At 41.8% G+C, this 22,975-nt stretch overlaps 1 protein-coding gene across 3 annotated transcripts in view; it reads right to left on the bottom strand.

Annotated features, from left to right (window-relative positions):
• The window catches only part of gpm6ab (glycoprotein M6Ab), an 80,814-nt gene that overhangs the window by 33,960 nt on the left and 23,879 nt on the right, over positions 1–22,975 (bottom strand). Inside the window, exon 1 of one of the 3 annotated variants that reach the window (XM_082163272.1) lies at positions 9,758–10,226. The exons of 1 other annotated variant lie outside the window; for it this stretch is intronic. In XM_082163272.1, coding sequence (XP_082019398.1) covers positions 9,758–9,794 — 37 coding nt within the window. In that variant the 5' untranslated portion in view covers positions 9,795–10,226. Of the gene's footprint in view, positions 1–9,757; positions 10,227–22,975 lie in introns of those variants that run through there. One more of the 3 variants, XM_082163270.1, reaches the window with a different exon arrangement.

The following is a 22,975-nucleotide window of genomic DNA, read 5'->3' as shown; positions in this document are numbered from 1 at the left end:
GAGAAATGCTGTGTGCAGTAAGGACGAAGTAGTACTCTGTTTTAGCATATGCCTGTTTTACACTGAGGTTGAGGATAGTATTAAACAGCTTTTCTTTCTTGTCAAAGGTGATATATTGTGAGTGAGTGGTACTACAATGTGGCAATGTTAGATCATGTTTGCAGAAACTCTACAAGTGACAGTTAGACTGTGTGGATTGGAATGATTATCTGTGCGGATAAATCAGTAAACCTGAACTTTAATGGTCGAAGGTCGTATCAACCCCAACATCTATCAATGTTTCTACAATCAAAATACCATAAGTACAAGTCTCCCTGTTTGCTGTATCAACTAGGATTAGACTGCTATATGGTCAATATTCTAGCTGTGGTTATATGGAAGCTGCCATTCGGTTATATTCCTGATGCACAGGCTTGTCGGTTGACCACTGGCCACAAAAAGGCAAAATATTACTAAGGTAAAATATTAATGCAGAACTCAAGAACAACAACAAAAATAACTCTATGCTGTATGGAGCCACAATTCTGATTTATAACCTATATGACAGAGAGTGACAATAGCATAATGCAATATTTAAAAAATTTGAAATGTAAAAAAATAACAAACAAATTATGTACATGTATTTATGTATTGTCAAAACGTCTCGGGTTACGACTGTAACCCTTGTTCCCTGAGAAAGGGAACGAGAACTGCATCGAATGACACTTTGGGGGAACGCCCCTCAGCGTAGCGCCACTGAAGTATGAATGAAACTAATACCTGATTGGTATTGCGTCATGACGTAACGTGTGATGGCATAAGCGGAAGCTACAAAAGGACGCCGGCACACAACAGAGTTAGCTTCTGTGATGAAGCAAGCGCTCCCAGGCAGGGGAAGGTGTGGCGAAGGGACGCAGTTCTCGTTCCCTTTCTCAGGGAACAAGGGTTACAGTCGTAACCCGAGACGTTCCCTTTCGAGGGAGCTCGAACTGCGTTGAATGACACTTTGGGGGAACAAGTAACCACAATGCCACAACGAGCCCTGCCTGTCCCAGTGTGAAGCTGCGCACAGGCACACTTAGGATGAGAGCAATAGGGTGCCAGGTGTAGATGTAATGTCCAGGCTATAAAATCTATTGAAAGTGTGAGGGGTGGCCCATCCTGCTGCATCGCAGACTTCCTGGATCGGGGCCCCTGAGAGGAGGGCTCTGGAGGACACCATGCCTCTGGTCGAATGAGCCCTCACGGCCAAAGGTGAAGGCAAATTGCGCACCTGGTAGGCCATAGATATAGCTTGGACTATCCAGTTGCTAATGGTCTGTTTGGAAGCGGGAAGCCCCTTCTTGGGCGACCCGAAACACACTAGCAACTAGTCTGACTTCCGCCATGAAGAGGACCTCTGAATATATAATTTAAGAGCTCTGACAGGGCAGAGCAGATGAAGTCTCTCCTCATCCGCCATCACGTGAGGTGGAGGATGAAAAGCCTGCAGAACCGTAGGTCATGCCACATTCGATGGCACCTTGGGCAAATAGCCTGGCCTGGGATGTAGGATGGCTTTAATGTCGCCTGGAGCAAACTCCAGGCACCCATTGGATATAGAGAGTGCCTGGAGTTCTCCTACCCTCCTCAGAGAAGTAATGGCCAACAAAAAAGCCACCTTTAGGGAATGGTTCTTGGCCTCAGCCGACTCCAAGCGGTTCGAAGGGGGCCTCAAACAACCCTGCGAGAACCACCGCCAGGTCCCAAGTGGGAACCCTGGTACGAGCCGCAGCTCTCATCCTCCAAGCCCCACGGAGGAAACGTACGACCAACTGCTGTCTCCCCAGAGGCCCATCACCCAGAGGAGCGTGGAAAGCCACAATGGCAGCCACGTACACATTGAGTGTGGACGGGGTAAGACCAGCCGAGAAGCGTTCTTGGAGGAACTCCAGCACTGAAGCCACTGGGCAGTTAACTGGGTCCACCTCACGCTTTCCACACCATACGGTGAAAACATTCCATTTTAGGCCGTACAATTTCCTCGTGGAGGGAGCTCTAGAGCTGAGTATGGTCTCCACTACTCCTGCTGACAGGCCATCCTCTTGGTACTGTGCCCCCTCAGGGGCCAGACCCACAGTTTCCATAGGGTGAAATATCGAGCCCTTTGCCTGTGTCAGCAGGTCCCTCCTGATGGGAATCTCCCATGGAGGGCCGTCCAGGAGCGATATTATGTCTTAGAACCATACTCGGGCCGGCCACAACGCAGCTACCAACAGTAGGCTGATCCCGTTGCGACAGACCCTCTCTAGAACTCCCGGGAGCAGAGCTATCGGGGGAAATGCGTACAGACGCAGCCTCGGCCACGTCTGCACCATGGCATCCAGCGGGGCTGGATGTGTGAGGGAGAACCACAGTGGACAGTGGGTCATCTCTCGAGATGCGAATAGATCCACTTCTACTGGGCTGAACCTCTGACATATTGACTCCACCACCTCGGGGTGGTGCCATTTATATGCCAGGAGGAATGATGGTCCTGCCATAGGCCTCTCATAAAGCAGCTGTCCATTTGACCGCACCCCAGCCTGTGAGGGAGGCGTCTGTCGAAACGGCTTTCCGGCGACATGATGCTACTACCACGGGACCTTGGGACAGAAACCAAGTTTTCTTCCACATAGATAGAGAAAGAAGGCCTCTGCACATAACCCTGATCATGCGGAATGTTTTTTGTGTTTTACAGTGATGGCTTGGCCTACCTTTATCTTGGTCACCGGTGCCAGGATGGATTCGATCCGTGCAGGAGACAATTGTGCCTGCATCGTGACCGAGTCCCACACCACTCCCAGGAACGTGGTTCTCTGGGCTGGTGCCAACACACTTTTTTTCGTGTTGAGTCTCAGCCCCAGGCTCTGGATGTGGGCAAGGACGATATCTCGATGCCGAACTGCCAGCTCTTGTGACTGGGCCAGAATCAGCCAGTCGTCGCATCCATACATTTGGTAAATGTGCGAGGGGAGAGAGCTAGGCCGAACGGAATAACCCGATATTGGTACGCTTCGCCCCCGAAAGCGAACTTCAGGAACTTCCAGTGAGATGGAAGGATGGAAATGTGGAAGTATGCGTCCTTCAGATCTATCGTGACAAACCAATCCTCGGATTGAATTTGATTCACGATAATGGGAATTAGTGAGCATCTTGAACCTGAACCTCCTCAGAGACCGATTCAAGTGCCTGAGATCTATTATTGGACGCAACCCCCCATCCTTCTTGGGAACTATGAAGTAGCGGCTGTAAAACCCGGATTCCCTGTCCGGCGGAGGAATACGTTCTATAGCCTCCTTTACCAGCAGGGAGTTAACTTCTTGTTCCAATACCCAACCCTGCTCTGGGTCGACTACAGTCCAGACCACCCCGTTGAACTGCAGTTTGTACCCCCTTTTGAATGGTGCGCAGGGCCCAAGGACAAATATCCGTGAGATTTTTCCATGCATCGAAATATTCTACTAAGGGAACCTCTCTAGGCTGGCTTCGGGTATCAATCGGGATTCGTTCTCGGCCCCCTGAAGCGGATATCCGGCAGGGTTCGACCGAAAACGATTCTCGATGGGCGGACGCGATTGCTGCCTGTGGGACGGACAGTGCAGTGTGCGTTCGCTGGAAATCAATGCGTCCCGAAGCACACTTGGTGGCAGGAAGTCGACATCGATTTCCTGCGGGCTCCGTGGAGGAGGCGACCTTGATCGCTCCGCCACGGGTGGGGCCGCCCACAGAGAACCTAGGCTGGCTAGGATCTCTTAGACGAAGCCTTCTTTGCTTGCAGGACGGCCCTCAGGTCACCCTGCTTCTGTTGAGGCTTCGCCTGAGAGCGCCGTCTATGCCCCCAGGCTCCTTGAGTGGGGGCTCTTGACCCGACGCTTTCCTTTTGCGCCTGTCTATAGCCGGGGGAGCTGGTGGATGGCTGCAGCTGCCCACTGGGAGCAGACTTCTTCGACTTGGAGCGGCGAGGGAGGTATTGTCTGAAGGCTGCAGACTGTTTCTTCGCCTCCTGAAACCCTTCGACGACTGTGTTTACGGCGTCGCCGAACAGGCCAGAAGGCGAAATCGGGGCATCAAGGAGGAAAGCCCTGTCCTTCTCCTTGATGCCCGACAGATTTAACCATAGGTGTCTCTCCGAGACCACCATTGCGCCATGGAACGGCCGATAGCACGGGCCGTTTCCATGGTGACTCGGAGAGACAAGTCTGCAGCCTTCCTTAACACCGCAATGCTCGCCCTCATCAATGTCTTTGAGAAGGTCTGCCTGGTACGCTTGTAGTACTGCCATAGTGTGCAGACTAGCACCAGCCCGTGAGAACACGTGAGAAGAGTGTGGTTTGAACGAGTTGTGTAAATCGGGAAAGAACGGCAAACAACGGTGATAAGGTGGCTCTCTGTGCTGCAGGAAGCGCTCGTCCAACTTGCTTTTAGTGAGTGCTTCCTGCCTCTCATGTGGCCAACTGATGTTAAGACGGCCACTGCACGAGAGACAACCTCCACCAGCTCCTCATATGCGGGGACATGGGGTGGTGAGTCATCCCCAAAATCCCCGCCTTCGATGCAGAGCACGTCTTCTTCCTCGGAAGCAGACAGCTCGAGCATCGGGTTCTGCATGCTTCCGCGCGAGGAGGGAGAACATCGGAACTGGCAGAGGAATCCCGAGAACGTGCCCCAGCAGTCTCGAGATCCTCTGTCAGATCCATCTGCGAGCCCCATGAAGAGCGTTGCCGCGCAGCCTCAGCGAACGTGGGTCCCGCACCATTGGGCTCGCGAGCCTGGCCATCCTCACTGAAAATGGCCAGGCGGGAGCGCAGCACACGGATTGATAGTGCTTCACAATACGCGCAAGCAGCCCCCTCGAGAGCTGCCTGCGCGTACTGCGCTCCCAAACAGTGCACGCACATTTGGTGTGTGTCCCCACCCGTTATATAATGGGGGCAGGGATGCACACACCTCCTGTAGCTGGAACTCGCCATTATATATACATGTATAGTTTGCTTGTGTGACGGACAACACCAAATAAGACAGACAAGAGACAGAGAGCACTTGCTGAAGAACAGAAAGCTAACTCTGTTGCGTACCGGCATCCTTTTGTAGTTTCCGCTTATGCCGTCACACGTTACGTCATGACGCAACACCAATCAGGATTGGCTTAGTTTCATTCATACTTCAGAGGCGCTACACTGAGGGGCGTACCCCCAAAGTGTCATTCGACGCAGTTCGAGTTCCCTCGAAAGGGAACTCCCTGCAGCAGTGAATGAATCAGTGAAACATTTAAGAAATATGTTTTTTTTAAGACAATATTATCTGCTAGAAACTAGATGCTTTTTTACTAACCCCTTCTTCTTTATGACCTCACATTGCTCTCTATCTTACACACTGAGCTACAATGAAAGTATGTAGACACATATAGCTGTAATATATATATATATATATATAATGATTGACAGCTTTATGAAGTACCTGAAATCACAATACCATTAGCATGACTTCATGCAAAAAAGAGGTTTGACAGTATAAAAATAGAGTAGAGACAGATGGCATAAAATTGCCCAGCAGGCTGAGACCACATTTTCTCTGAATCTTCTGTGAACAATCCCAGAACCCTTTTACATCACTTGCATTATTCATGAGCAAGGTTTTCCTTGTTAAAAAAAAAAAAAAAGTGTGCTGGTGTTGTTTGATGGTACTGACTTAAACCCCACAGGTCAAGTACTTCTCTAGAGCAGTCACAACATTAGCCTCTGATGGAGAGAGAGCGTGTTTATAGCCTATAAATCCCATAAAAGTGTCCTTGCTGACATCTAAACATTTAAAGTCCCCTTGTAGTCAATAATTGTATCCCTTAAAACTCATCTTTGATCACCAAAAAGACACATTTAAGCGTTTTTTCCTTTTAAAAAAATCTTAAAATAGCTTGAATGTACTGTAACACACAGCCTCATTTAGTATACGCGGTTCGACGAATATGCAAATTAGCCCCACCTCCACTCACTCCACCAGCTCAGAGATCCACTCGTTGACGATCACACATTGACGTGGTTGGTTACATGGTAGTTTGTGACGTCAGAAACACCAGCGATTTCAATCTGTGTTTTTGAGACTGTTTGGTTCACTGCAGTTTTAAGGAGAAAATACTCAGCAATGGTGTAGTTGACTTATGCATTTCCACATGGTTTGTCTTAAACCATATTAAAAACACCACATAGACATATAAACAACACTAAAAACTTGATTTTCACCACAGGGCGACTTTAAACGTAAAGCATCTCATAAGTGACCACAAAACTGAAAAATAAAGGCAAGGACATTTTTTTATTAATTTTCCAAGCATTTTATTATTAAACATTTTAAACATATTTTAAAATGATTGAACTGAGAATTTATTAATTTCCATGTCTTGTCCAGGGTTGGAAATCTATTTGGAATTCCCCATGACTGTAGGATCCCTGCACATATTTAGCAGATTAATTCATGAATTTCACCTTTCTAACTAAACCTGTAAAATCAATAAAGCCGAACAAAAGCTTTGATCAGATAATTGGCCTCTATTATGTTGTAAGCAGTGGCTGCCATGCTTGTTGAAAACAGATACTCTGACAAAGCTTATTGGCTTGATAACACTAGTGTTCATCAAAATCATTTAATTGTATTTCACACATACTGAAATGGATGTAGTGTCAGTTTAATAGCTTTAAGGCACTATAGATGCACTGCTGGGTTGTTTCAAGAAGAGAATAGTATGTCACAAGGCATTATTAAGTCATTCTTGTTACAGTTGTTTGAGTGCCCTGAAAAATAAATGTAGTATGCATATGCAATAATAATCTAAAAGGCTAAAAAGCAAACAGGTTTGACTGAAGCATCCAACAGGCGCACAATATAATGAAACATGAAATGTTTAAACTGAAACAGCCCAGGACATCATTCAAAGAGTTTCTAGCCCAGAGGACATCATTTATCAAGAGGCAGGTAGAAGCGACATATTTCGAATGAGCACACAGAGCTATCATATTTTTGAAGTGGCAAAGAAAAAAGCAACACAAGAAGCAAAAGATCAATAGTACACAGAGAATCTCACTCTGAATCCTACTTCAAAGTCCTTATTTTTCTGTCACTGACTGATTATCTTTCTGAAAGTGAAAACAAAACTTCAGTTCTATGACATCATGTCTTTAAAAAAATAATAAAATCCTCAGAATCTGTTGGAACATGAACATACACTCTGGTTTAAATACACCCTAGATTATTTAAAGCAATGAACCTTGGGCCATCTATGATTATTTATCTATATGATCTATACCAAAATTATTTTCCTTAGGAGAACATAAAATGAAATTTAAGACTTAAATTCTCTCAAAACTGCATTCAAAGGCCATATTTATATCATAACAGAGAGTTATTGGAGATCCTGTTCTGACTGACACTGTGACCTATTCACTAAGACCTTATGAAACATGATTTATCCAATATGCTGCTTCACAACAATGCCTAAATAATGTTAGTAAGCATATGAATCCACAAATCAAAGCGCAGAGAATCGATTTCCCTTCTACATTAGAGTCTTTGCAGTTAATGAGAGAGTTTGAATGATGGCTGCGGAGAAAAAACGAGGCAACCCAGAGTATTTAATTTTGCTATGCACTGTAGCATGTCCCAAGAGCAAGATCAGCACGGTTTCCATCTAAAAACTGCCTGCAGGTCAAGCAGAGGCTTAATCTATGCACTCATAGGAATGTAATTACTTTTTTGATTTATGACTTCAAGAAGTTTTGTATCCAATACCAATGATGCTATGGTTCTAATGATATGCTACAGTGGTACAATTCTACATTTCAATGAAAATCATAATATGGCCATGGTTTCAGTCTCAAAAAGCCATGCACACACATAGGCTACAGTAAAGACACAAAAAAATGTATCCAATGGAAGTGCATGGCTCGGTGGTGACGGTAGCTTATCTTCCTGCTGATCCACTTATGGACACTAAAGATGAGAATTAATCCAGAGCCCTCTGCCATCTGCTGAAGATGAATGATTTATATATCTTAACCCCCAAAACCAGCCAGTTTTCATGTGCCTGTGTTATAATCAAACTGTTCACATCAGCTTTGATATTTTGTCTAATGAAATCTTTATATCCACAGCCAGGTGTACTCCTCTTAATTGATTTGCATGTTCCTTCTCTCTTGCCACCCCATAACTACTTCAACACACTAATTATTAAATGATATCTTTATTCCCAGTGAGAACAAGACATTAAGGAGGAAGAGACCATCAGCAATGAGGACTGGAAATTCATTCAGAGAGAGAGAGAGAGAGAGAGAGAGAGAGAGAGAGAGAGAGAGAGAGAGAGAGAGAGAGAGAGAGAGAGAGAGAGAGAGGGATGGACTGGGTCTGAGAGAATCCCTCACTGTCCGTCCCCATGGGTAGTCTTTAAACACTGTTATTGCGAAGTGGTTCCTCACATGAGTGAAGTGGAAATAATTGATTTTCAAAGGAAACGCTGAAGGACTGCACATCTGTTGAGCAGCTTCTGTAGGCTGTATGTGTAAAGCATTTCATTGTGGGTGTTCACATTGACAGCCAAGACCAGCACCAGCAGAAACCAACGCACATTCTATTTAAAGTCTATGTGAATTGAATTCAAACTCTCTCATATCAAGCCTTACGCAACCTAGATTGTTCAGACACATGGCATTTTGATCAACAGGTCATAGTTTGTTTTCTGAGGCGAGTTACAAGGCAGAGGTATGCAGCATGGGTTAAAAAGAGATCATTCTGCATGCTCAGTGACGCCCTGATTTCTTTTCTCTCTTGCCCCAGCCTCTTTCTCTCTCTCTCTCTCAATCAGAAGTGGGTCAGTTATGGCCGTGCCGTTACTTAAAGAAGAGCTGCGGTTGCTCATATAGCACCATTTTGATGACACATATCCACTCATGCCATAGCAACCGGCCTTATTCTTTTAACTCCCCACAGCCCCACCTTATATTTTCCACCCATTTTTCTTCCAGCACATCCAACTACTGCAATAATATAAAAATGAAAGCAAGAGAGTGGGCGTGTGAGTGGGAGAGTTATTGTGGGGGGGGGGGGGGCATCTTCATCAGAAAAATCTGAAACCTCCTCACCTATAAATAAATTCAGTGCATTTTTTATAAATCCAAATCAACATTCCTGCATTTAGCATGTTCTCATAACTCATTATAATACATGCAGCAAGGCACCCTCTCTCACAAGCCTCCCAACCCAAACACATCACAAAAGCTGCAGCTTTAAATCAGATGAGTGACAATCGTAAAGTAAACAGTTTAAGAGACAAAGGCGGTGAACAGCCACACTAATCTAATCTGACCCGAGTACTGTTTTGTAATGGCTGCATTGTGGTGATAACCAGAGCAGCCCAATGGTAGAAAGAAAGAAAGAGCGGGAGAAAGAAAAGAGAGCGGTGACAAATCCTCATTATCCATTAAGACAAGCACAAAACGCATGAGACAAACGAGCGCACTGACAATGGTCATTTCCATAGACCGAGCAGTGCATTTGAAACCCCACCAGCCCCAATTAACAGAACCACTGATCGTTATCAAAATCACTGCAAATTGTGCTGTAGCCTTTAAAAACACAAGTAATAAAACGTCATAAAAGTAATCAGTGGCAGTAACCATCAATAGTTTTAACACGTATATTCTATGCATTAACACAAAGACAAGCGCGCATGATAAAATGGGGAGATGGAAGGGAAAGCAATATAACACAATACCTTTCTGTGTCTGTCCCTCTTCCATGTTCTCTTCCATGGTGGTTCAAAGCGCGATTATAGAAGTGGTGAAATGTAACAATACCTATAGCGGTCAAGTGGATGAGCGACTGTGCGAGCGGTGGCGAGATTGAGCGCGTGTGTGTGTGTGCGTGCGTGCGTGCGGTGGCTTTGTAAGGGACTCCTCTTCTCCAACGCAGATATCACTCAACACGATCTTCAGCTGTTTCTCTCAAACGCTGTCCATTTCCAAAGAAAACATGCGGGTTTTCAAATCGGGATATAATTTCCAAATTTTCCTTTCGCTGGCTTCACATTAGAGACGCGTGATTAGGATTGTTGATTTTGATCATGAGATATTTGAGACACTTTAAACATTGGCAATGCAGGTGTTTTGAACAACTGAGCTCTATTCTATAGCGCGGATGAAACCGCATTGAAAACAACTCCCCGCACTAACAGATGGATGGGTGTATCCTAGAAACCAGCAGGGCCCCCCTCCCTTCGTCATGAACACTCCAACATACACGCGCGCACGCACACACACGCACACACCATACCGTGTTCGGTGTTCTATGTCTTCTGTCTAAGGACAGAAGTGTGTGTTTATTGGACTGCGTGGCTTGATATACATTTAATCTATCCTGAAATTAAATTAGTATATTTTTGACTTGATGGGTTCAAACTATTGGAAAGATTGCCGCTTTCCAACGCAGGCAGGCAAGTGTTTTGTCTTTGTAGCCCACGACATAAAGAAAGCTCATGCCTTCATTGATACTAAATCAGAAACGTGTTTTTTTTTTCTATACTTAGGCTACGTTTACACGTGGATGGCTATTTTCATAAACGGACATTTCACCCCTCTTCGTTTTCAAAAATAACATCGTGCACACAAACCCGTGTATATGCTGTCAAGAGCATGCCAAACCTGTAGGTGGCAGTGTAACGAGAAGCTCAAGCCCACGTTAGCCAATCAGAATCCCGAAAATAGTCACATTCTATGACGTCGCTGCCTAAAGTTCTGTTTTTCTCAGTTTACATGTAAACGTGCAAACAAAGTTTTCCAAAATCTCCACTCTGGCCGGAGTTTTTAGAAATAATCGTTTTCAGAGGCGAATTCTCCGTTTGCGTGTAAACGAAGGGCACAAACGAAGGGAAATGTCTCCGTTTTTCAAAATAGCCATGTACGTGCAAACGGGACCTTAATATCATCACTGATAATGCCCATTGTTACAATTATGTTGTGTTACAGCATGAGACAACTTTATCTCACATTTATTTATTTTTAATTGTAGCCTACCATTAATAGCAGCAGCATTAATAAGCTATTAGGATCTTGACACAAATGGACCAGGGTTTTATTTATTTATTTATTTTTTAAATGCATTAACAAAAACACTGCTTTATCACTCACTCACTCACTACTACCCCTAAACCCAACTTTCTTCAGACCATACCTTGTTAGTCAATTTGTGTGTGTGTATGTGGATTTATATAGATAACATGAACCTAACTGGCAAAGATTAAAATTTGATTGTCTATAGGAAATACATGTTATGTTAATCACAATGGTGAAAATGTAAAAAAATATTCCAAATGTACTGAATTACACAATACAGTAGACAAGTCATGATGTATCATGGCACAGCAGTGGGTTTTCGATGTCACCTCCAGCTGTTCTGATCAGTGTCAATGACACTCACACTAGAAGTTTGAAACCAAGAACCGAACAACTGTTGTCACAATGCTGCCAACAGCTCTAAGAACGTCTCGGTTACGTATGTAACCTTAGTCCCCTGAAGAGGGAACGAGACGCTGCGTCGAAACCCTGCCTGTGTGATTGCGTCGTGAGCCGAGGTCAAGGTCGTAGAATCTCAAGAATGTGTGCGGTGAGGACCAGCCTGCCGCATCACAAATATCTTGGAGAAAAACTCATGACAATAATGCTTTGGAGCAGCCATACTGCTAGTAGAGTGGGCCCGTACAGTCAAAAGTGAAGACTGACCGGCCGACACATAAGCAAGTGAAATGGCCTCGACCACCCACTTGCTCATCCTCTCCTTAGATGCTGGGCATCCCTTTCTGGGTGACCCAAGGCAAACGAACAACTGTTCAGATTTCCTCCACAGGACAGCTCTGTGGACATAAGCATCTAAGGCCCTAACTGGGCAGAGCAGATTTAGGAAACGGGTTACTAGAGGGTGTCTCCTCAAAGACACAACACGTAAACGGACGTGGTAAGCAGCTAAGGCCGCCACGTACACCTTTAGTGTGGAGGGGGATAACCTTGTGGAGAAGTGCTCCTGCAGGAACTCCTGCACTGCACCAGTTAACTGGGTCCAGATGGTGTTCTCCGCACCAGGAAGTGAATAATATCCACTTCAAGGTGTAGAGTTTCCTCGTGGAGGGAGCTCTGGAGTGGAGAATGGACTCAACAACCTCGGTTGAAAGACCTGAACTCATCAGCTGTGCCCCCTCAGAGGCCAAGCCCACAGTTTCCACAATTCTGGGCAGGGGTGAAGGATCAACCTGCTCGCCTGAAGGGAAGGTCCCTCTTGAGCAGAATCTCCAAAGGAGAGCTGTCGAGGAGAGACACTAGGTCCGAGAACCATACTCGGGCAGGCCAGAGAGGGGCTACTAACAGCAGAAGGGCCAAATCCCGGCAAACTCTCTCCAGAACTCCTGGGAGCAGAGAAATTGGGGGAAAGGCGTACAGACACAGCTTCTGCCACCTCTGTACCATATGGTTTATGTAAGGGGCTGTTTACACCTGGCCACTTCATGCGTTTTCTCAGATCGGATAGCTATCCGATCGTGAAAAGACCAGGTGTAAATGCCCTCCGAAACGCATTCGAGACGGATTTGAATCCGATCGCTCAAACCACTTCAGGAGGTGGTCTGGGCCGCATTCCTGACGAAACTGGACAAGTGTAAATGCATCTGGTTGTTGAAACCACATATGTAAATTGTACTCCTCCCAAAAATGCTAAAAAAAATAAACGTGTGAGAGCGTGTTATAGGCTATATGTAATGTTATAGCCAGATATGACGATGCTACTGGAACACGCATCACCTCAGATGAGAAGCTGAGCATCTATTCATTAAGCCAACGTGCAAACTATCGCAAATCAAAGTGAAAGTAAGTCGTAGACGCTTAACACACAATCATCATCATTAACCCTTTCGCACGTACGATCACACCGGTGTGATCAGTCTAGGCTGGTCCCTGGAGCGTACGATCACACCGGTGTGATTAGAACGGTCAGTGCATGACGTGATCAACTGCTAAATTCAAATGTGCTTTCGCGCGTTGGCTGGCGCTGAGCCAGAGACAGGCGCGCTCAGAGCTGTCATATATCACAACTTTTCAGTGTTTTCAACCACATAATGTTTATTTTAGGTTCCAGACATATAAGTACTAAAAAAACAATACATTACAGTTCGTAAAATACACACTGATGTCAAAGGAAGAGGCAATAATAATCCTTTCCATTATAATTCGTTTTATTCATATCAGATACACATTGTGTAAGTAACTTTAAAGTTTACTCTATTCTTCTCCCAGTTGATCTGCCACTTACTTGTATGTATTTCGGGAGAAGTGGATGAATTAACGTGTTGTAAATCCAACAGATCCGATTCTCTGAACTGCGCGTCTGCGGCACAAACTAAGATGGCGGCGCCCATCGCGAATACAGCTGAACTAACGCGATCGTTATAAATGTGTTTAAACAACAAAACACTTCCACTTGCATATATTTGACAACCGGAATATCAGATATTTCATGCCATATCTAACAAATTTGTGAATATTTTGAATAAAAAAGGAAAAATGACATAAAAGCAGATCATCATTCATTCAGCTCTGTTGTTGCTGCGGTGTGTCACGTGACAATCAATGACGCGTCACCACGGAAACCATAAAGTGACACATTCTAAATAACGGTCGCCTTGAAAAACTCACGCTGGGGGGTCAGTCAGAATATTTTAAACTTACGTGTGAAAGGGTTAAAAGTAAATTCTTAAGAAACGAAATGATCTTACCAGGGCTGTTGCCGCTCTCTTTTATTGCGGTCTTTGAAATTTTAGCTGATGATCAATAAAATGCAGCTCATATCTTTTGCTTTCGGTGACGTACACTCCATTAAATCTGCATATAGCGCGGGAATTGAAGATCGGATTTAAATCCGTTTCGCAAAAACACATTTATGTGACCAGGTGTAAATGGAATCGTTTTGATAAATCAGATAGCTATCCGATCTGAGAAAACACATTAAGTGGCCAGGTGTAAACAGCCCCTAAGAGACCACCGATGTGTTGTCGGTACGAACAAACACATAATGGCCCCTCAGGTCTGGGAGGAAGTTTTTCAGAGCTTGAAACATATATACTGTAGGTGAAAATTCATGCCTAGCAACTTCTAAAGACAGACAAAAACAGACACAGATTCAGACACGGAGCGCTGGCTAAAGACACAGAAGCTGACATTATTTGGTTCAGGTGTGCTTTCTAGTTTCCTGGTCGATGACGTCACCCGCCTTTGACGTTTCGTCACGCCATTGGACTGGTTCCATAAGTGCCTCACGATGCAATCACGCAGGGGCGTTCCTACAGCGGTTAGACACACAGCACTAGTTCCCTACACCATCAATAGAACCTACAGCGAAAGAGCTCTAAGGTGGAAATAAAGCAACTGGGCATAACCCTCTATGGTATGCATTATGTTTTAACCATTAAATGTTAGTTTTTTTATTGTTTTTTTATAGCTTACAAATCATACAAATAAAAAAATATATTTTTTTAAAATATTAGGGAACGTTAGGGAAACGTTGCTATATGGCAACGCTGTACCAGAATGGAAAATGGTAAAAAAAAAATAAATAAAAAAAAAATTCTATAAAATTATGTTTTTCTTTTCTATTTATATACACTTTTTTCTTTGACATTTATAGATGTATATTGGAACTCATGCAACCAAAAATAAGTAGATCTCTATCATTTAATCTATCATTCCCTATCATTTGGCTAACTCATCCTCACTCTTATCACATGGAAGAGCTAACATATTATTGCTAAAAACATTTCTGTATTAATTTCCTGGAAAAAAACAAGGAACTCCTGCACACTATCAATACTTGCAAACGAGTATCAACATTTTATTAGCAACGACCTTCATCAGGAATATGTATTATTTTCCTGAAATCATATTGTTGATGCTACTATCTATAAAATAATCCTAATTGGGAAATAAATTACTGCAATCCCACTGTGGTACAGAGTTGAGAGTTGCCATATGGCAACATACCTATTTTTCCATAGTGGTACAGCGTTGCTGTATTTTCGTAATTTACAGTAAAACTATGTTAGACAAAGTGGATTTGTGAATAAAAATATCAAATTTACTTATCAAAGATGCTGCATAAAAATCCCCCTTGAGAAGAGATGTTCTGAAATGAGGTTAATAGAGCAATTTCTGGAGCACTTCAACAGGTGTCTTCCGTGTGAGGGTGACAGTGGGAAAGAGAGTTTTGGAGGGACATTCAAATGTCATTTGACTTAAAAACAGCACATCATCGGCTATCTTAAGGCCTGCCCTTTTAATTCCCATAGTCCAATATAATGTATTTTTTTCAGAATATCAAGGAAATTAGTAGAAATTAATTGTTGCTATATGGCAATGCCATTCCATAAAGTGATACGGAAATAACTGTGACTCTTCTCAGGCAATGACACTCAATTATATATTTAAAGAATAGAATAAGCCTTCACATTAACAATTATTTAAGTGGCGCTGAATTTCCAACACATTTGATAGGACTCACAAATGTGTATGTGTCTTTCTACAAGCACTTATACTTACACATAAATGTACTTCCCTTATAGTTCACTTACTCACTGTTGTACAGTAATTCCACTTTACCACACAACCAGCCATTTGCTTACTGATTGGCTGAAATTCTCACAAGGTATGAGTCATACATTGCAATATCAAAGCGTGACATTATATTCCTGTGAGAATTTGCCTCACTAATGCTTCAGATGTGGTAATTGTTTGTGAATTAAACTGTTTTGAATGCTATTTGCAATTAGCTTATAAGAACTTCAATTTACTGATGTATGCAAAGCATCTGAAAAAACACAATTTATTTAAAATGTATTTTTAAATACATATATGCAATGTGATTGTAATATTTATCTTTTAAAAATTAAAACAGTTCAAACACATGATGTTACAGGAGAGTCAAAAATGGATGCTAGGCAAGTCATTAACATGGACTGTGGTACATGCTGCCAGCTGGCTTGAGTTATAAGTAGATTAGCTGAAATGCCTTGTTATCATAAAATTATTTCTCCAAACTGCAGTCAGTGCTGAAAATCAAATAGATGTGCTGTGTGTTTTCTGAAGTTAATTGGGCTTTCCTTCTTTGTCAAAGCTCAATAAAGTGATTCATTATCTACAGTTAACTTACAACACTGGCCTGCAAATAAAACAATTGTTTAAATCTCTGTTAAATAAAAATTAGGCCTAAGCAATCTATAACGATTAGGATTATTTGAAAAAAAGCCATTCAACTGATGTCATTTATGATCTTGTTGAGGTGTAGTAATCACTGATAATGCAGCACCACATCTGCAATTACTACATTGATTAGATCTGACTGTAGAGATTTACTTTCTTCAGGAAGACCGCTTCTTATGATATGTCTAAATGTCACAGCATGCAATGAGATTGATGTAGAGAGACCATCCTACAGTTATTCTATTCTCTGAGCTCCAATGCATTACATGTGCATATACAAAGTGTCTTCCAAATGCATCCAGACACATTTAAAATTTCCATATTTTGGTCAACTAATTTAGTTGATTTCTTATAAATATGTCCTGTGTGAAAGTGTGTTTTTATAATAGGCACATTTATTAGAAATAAAATGCCTTAAACTTTGAAACTGGAATTAGTATTCAGACTTCTTATTTAGCGATTTTCAGGATTAATTTTGCAAACATTGCAGCGGCAAGTTCTTCTCCGGGTATATTTCAACTAGCTTTGAACATCTGAATTTGGTCTTCTGCTGCTGAACAGCATCTTCACAGCAATAGGTGCACTGTAGCTATAGTTTGATGTTGTTTAAAAGCTCTCCATCTTTGACAGTAATTGGGTTCATGGTCTCCTCAATGACCAAGACCTTGCTGTTTTGAATCAATACAAAAGAGAACAGCCAGTAAGCTGTGGGAACAGTCTTGGGGTTTTCAAAACTTCTAATGTTTGGCATTTGAAGCCACTTTTTACTCTTGGAAATTTTCATTTCATGCCTTTTATATGGACAGGTGTGTGCCTTTAAAAAAAAAATCCAACCAGATAAATGTCATAAGTGAGATAGGTGGCAAACATTCAAAGATATGCATTGTAGCTCAAATGATGCAAAATTAACCAAATCAAAACAAAACATCTTATAAATGCAAATATTGCTATCTATTTATTTTCAATACCATGTTATTGTTCATATGTGACCCTGGACCAATCAATTTTCTGAAATTGAGATGTATACATCATATGCAAGCTGAATAAATAAGCTTTCCATTGATGTGTGGTTTGTTAGGTGTAACGATAACCAGCTGGAGTGCCCTTGAAAGCCTCCAGAGGGCACTCCACACCAGACTATCATGTTTCACTCACAAACTACATTTCCCATAACTCACTGCCCGGACTCATCACTGATCACATTCACCTGTACCTCATTCACTGATTGCATTCACCTGTCTCATCCTGTTAGTCTGTCTGTTTATACCATGTTCATTCATTCACTCACCGCGAAGTCTTGTTTTAGTGTTACACTGCATTTCTGAGCATTCTCTTGGTTTTCGGATATCTTGCCCTGTTCCCTGGATTACTCTCTTGCCTCTGGTCCCTGCCTGTTTTGTTTGTTTCTTTGTTTGGACTGCCTATCTGTGTATGACCCTTGCCTGTACATTGGATTACGCCTCTGGATAGCCCTCAAATAAAGCTGCATTTGGATCTAAACCTTCGTGTCTCGGAGCAGTTCGTAACAGAAGACTTCGCCATACCAAGATCCAGCAGCGATGACCACCATGAATCCAGCAGTAAAGATTATGTGTCTCCGTCAGGGAGACCGGCCCATAGAAGAGTACGTGAGAGACTTTATTGAGCTGGCATTTTTCGATGAAGTATGCCTAATGATATTTTTCCGTGGAGGACTATCCGAGCCGATCAGCTCCCTAATGCCACTTCATCACCCTCCCTTCATCATCCGCCCTGGTTGCCTGCTCTGCCTGCTCCATTCTGGCCTCCCGCATTACCGCAGTCTCAAGGTCCTCTTCCGCTCCACGGACCTGGCCCTCCATCCCGCCCCCGGATCCGCCTCCGGGCCACCTCCTACCTGGACATTTTTGGAGCGTCTGGAAGCTGCTTTTTGGGGAGGGGCTATGTAACGATAACCAGCTGGAGTGCCCTTGAAAGCCACCAGAGGGCACTCCACACCAGACTATCATGTTTCACTCACAAACTACATTTCCCATAACTCACTGCCCGGACTCATCACTGATCACATTCACCTGTACCGTCTCTCATCCTGTTAGTCTGTCTATTTATACCATGTTCATTCACTCACCGTGAAGTCTTGTTTTAGTGTTACACTGCATTTCTGAGCATTCTCTTGGTTTTCTTGTCTCTTGGTTTTTGGATATCTTGCCCTGTTCCCTGGATTACTCTCTTGCCTCTGGTCCCTGCCTGTTTTGTTTGTTTCTTTGTTTGGACTGCCTATCTGTGGATGACCCTTGCCTGTACATTGGATTACGCCTCTGGATAGTCCTCAAAGCTGCATTTGGATCTAAACCTTCGTGTCTCGGAGCAATTCGTAACATTAGGATAGGACAAAATATGGGCGAGATACAACTACTTGAAGATCTGGAATCTTAGGGTGCAAAAAAACATTGAGAAAAATCACCTTTAAAGTTGTCCATTTATGTTCGTGATTTTGCTGCATTCACTCACAAAAATAACTGTTTTATATATTTACGGTAGGAAGTTAACAAAATATCTCACTCTCAGAAAAAAAGGTACAAAAGCTGTCACTGTGGCGGTACCTTTTCAAAAGGTACACTTTTGTACCTAAAGAGTACATATTAGTCCCTCAAAGGTACCTTTGAGGGACTAATATGTACTCTTTAGGTACAAAAGTGTACCTTTTGAAAAGGTACCGCCACAGTGACAGCTTTTGCTGCATTCACTCACAAAAATAACTGTTTTATATATTTACGGTAGGAAGTTAACAAAATATCTCACTCTCAGAAAAAAAGGTACAAAAGCTGTCACTGTGGCGGTACCTTTTCAAAAGGTACACTTTTGTACCTACCTTTGAGGGACTAATATGTACTCTTTAGGTACAAAAGTGTACCTTTTGAAAAGGTACCGCCACAGTGACAGCTTTTGTACCTTTTTTTTCTGAGAGTATGGAACATGATCTTTACTTAATATCCTAATGATTTTTGGCATAAAAGAAAAATCGATCATTTTGATCCATACAATGTATTGTTGGCTATTGCCACAAATATACCCGTACGACTTATGACTGGTTTTGTTGTGATCCAGGGTCACATATATATACACACTTGAACATAACATATTAGTTAATTATAGTATATGCTGAATAATTAAATCAAATAAACTGCAAAAGGTGTGAAAGACGAGTATCAAAAGGACAAGTGGCTTCTGGAGTGTTTTTAATGGTATGCATATTCAAATTACAAATACTGTTCACTATGTACATCAACAGTGATTTTCACAACACTTCTACAACATAGCATCTGTATCTGCTACATCGTCACAACAGAGTTGGTTGAAATGTAATGTAAATAGATTTCACACAACATCTTTATCTGACTGCTCACTAGTACAACACTAAGTGCAGAGCAAAAATTATGGAATGTTAACCTGGGTCTTCCTAGCAGCGCCAGCATCCAATCAGAACACCTCGAGCGAGTGAGGAAGTGACAGAATTGGGCCTGCACATTTATTATAAAGAGTGGAGAACAGTCATTGTGTGATCCGGTCCAAGATATGGAGAAAGGGGACTATGAATGCCTACTGCCTGGTCTTTTGTCAGACAACATGTTGATAAGAGAGTCATTGTTCACTTTTATATATATATATATATATATATATATATATATATATATTTAAAAAATCAACACAGGATTACTGATTAAGAGCTGTGCCAAATGGACTGTGTACCGGCTGAGAAGAAAAGATTTACATCCTTGATACAATACACTTATTTCTAAATGCTTTGTAATTATAGCTTGAATGATTATAGATAAAAAATGTATGAGATTACCTGCTCCCTATAGTTTATTTTCTTCTGAAGTAGATGTCACACTGTGTGGTTGTACAGAGGCACACGACAATAGAGAATCCAAAAATAAACAGTCTAATTTAATTCACCATGGTACACTCAGAGAAAACAAGAAACACAACCACGTTACACAACCACGTTAAACGCAGACACTGCAGGACAAAGAACTAGGAAAAATTCAGGGCTTATATTCAAACAGGGCAATCAATGTAAACAGAACAGGTGTGGGGAACCAATTAACAACCACAGAACAAACTAGTGGCGGGAAAATGAGAACAAAGGTAACAGGAACTAGAATTAAATCAAAAAGTTTGTTTCTCTATCTTGGCGTGTGAGTGAAAAGCTGTGCTTTCTGCTTCCACCTTGCTGGGCTGCAGCCTGGTAATGATCAAAATGAATCGAACCAAAGCTCAAAGAAAGACTTCTCTGAACTTTCTATAGATATTCTTTTACTTTTATAATGCAATTTTATTACCTGTTTCACTTATACAGTAGCAAATAAAATCACTGCTTTCAACCAACTATGTGAAATTGGGTGCCTATATTGAGTAAATGTCAAATTTGTAATATAAAATTTATAATAAAATAATTAATTGTCTATTTTGGGGTGAATATTATATTTATATATGTTTTATTTACAACTAACTTTTGTGTTCCTTTTATTTTAGACCCCTATAATTCACCTCTACTAATATAGAGAGCATGAATGTATGACTCAAACCACAGAATCCAATTCATTAGTCTCACTACAAACTGGACAAGATAGACTGCAATCACTCTCATTTGGCAACACAAATCAAATTTGACCATAACTCAATCAATTAGTCCAGTATGCATAATAGTCTTTAAAATCTGCTGTGACTGATTTTGTTTTGAGTGAAAGCGAGAGAGAGAACGAAAGAGGAGAGGAGGATCATGTAAGACACTAATTGGTTTTAATATGTCAAAGTTTCCCAAATGTATTATTGTGTTGATTAGTTCCAGAAAGACCAAGAATGTAGGCTGCAATGAGGGAAGAATAATTGAAAACATTTAAATGAAATATATGGATGTGATCTTGCCTTCTTATTTAAAATGTATATGCACATTTCATATTTCTAAACACAGTAGGCTAATTAAGTTCTCAATATTTTTCCTTTAAGATGGTGCCCAAAATCCCCCCACCCCCCCCTCTCTCTCTCTCTCTCTCTCTCTCTCTCTCTCTCTCTCTCTCTCTCTCTCTCTCTCTCTCTCTCTCTCTCTCTCTCTCTCTCTCTCTCTCTCTCTCTCTCTCTCTCATTTTTCAATATTCTGTACACTTGTTTCTAAAGCCGAGGATTCCCTTGATACCTAGCATGCAGAAAACAGGATTGAATACCCATTTAAAGCCCCCTCATCCTTCAATCTCTCTCTATTAAATACCTTCACTACATCTCCAATTTCAGAGGTGCAGATGCCGACTGGCTTTACACAAATGACAGTTCATTGAATTGTATGATGGGAGGAGCCATAAAAACTGCATGCGTGTCACAATGTTGATCCTGTTCCCAACACAATCGCCTAGAGGAGAGGACTAAATGGATTTTTAATGCTGCAATAAATGTGTCGATCATTCATGCTAACTGACATATATTGATTTTCCCCTGGATGAGCTCATAGATACACCGGTAATTATTTAACATTATGCCACTGCTCTTTAGCGCACATACAGTAAAACTGTTAATCCAGTATTAAACTTGTTATCATGCAAGTGATTCGCTGACTGAAACATAACTGATCATGTCACAGATTCGGTGTTTGAATATGTGCTAAAGGCTTAATGTGACTAAAGATGGTTAATTCTCTTTAAATGCCTTAGAATGGAGGACAATGGTATCACTGATGTGCCTGTGGTGACATAGTGTATAGTCACATGGACTGAAAGAAGCCAATTCTATTAATGACCTATTTCAACACACTATACACAAATTGCTTAAGCCGCACACTTGCTTTAAACAAGCTCTCCAGAGGACTGTATTTGCCACATGGCATTCCCATTATGCTGCATTCCAGTGACGGGTAGGTACTATTCCACCACAGGCACAAACACACAAGTTGACACCAAATTCTAATAACTGTACACTGATGATATTAAGTGGGTCTGAACATTATATTTTATTTATTTTAATGAGTTCCTAAAAGGGCTGTTTTCTTCCCCAAATAGATTTTTCAGAACTACTGAACTTCCCACCCGATCTCATGAGAAAACATAAGTATTTTACAAGGTGGCAATGACGTATGAATTTGAAGGATGTGATTTGTACGAAAATGTACAATTAAGAAAAAAGTAAGCCTGAAGGTCCACCCCTAAACCTATAAGTAGCCTATGGAGTAAGTAATTACGGTAACACTTTAGAATACTGTTTCTTACTTACTGCATAACTAATAAGAAATTACTGAAGAACTAGTAGGTAATTCTTCATTAACACTTAAGTCACTACTGTTAACTACTAAGGAAGATGTGTTAACTAATCAGTATGTAATAGAATTTTATATCAGTATCAGTATCAGTTATAATAACAATGAATTATGTCATACCTGCTGAATACTAATGATCTACTAATTAAGGTTCAAGAAAAATAACTATGAACAGTCATACACAGTAGTCACTACAATACAATTTTTTTTTTGGAATGGTGGATGAAGGACACAAATCAAGTACTTGAGTAAAAGTACAGATACCCCAATAAAATATTACTCAAGTAAAATTATAATTAGGCCTATTCAAGCAAACTTTTTATTTCATTAGCAAAACTTATCATAATGTACATTACACATTATTATTACAATTCTTTTGCATCATTCAAGTTCCGGCAATATCGCAGTAGCCTAC

Source organism: Leuciscus leuciscus (assembly GCF_965113295.1).
Source record: "Leuciscus leuciscus genome assembly, chromosome: 3".
Classification (NCBI taxonomy): Eukaryota; Metazoa; Chordata; class Actinopteri; order Cypriniformes; family Leuciscidae; genus Leuciscus; species Leuciscus leuciscus.
This window is presented reverse-complemented; position numbering and strand designations above follow the sequence as displayed.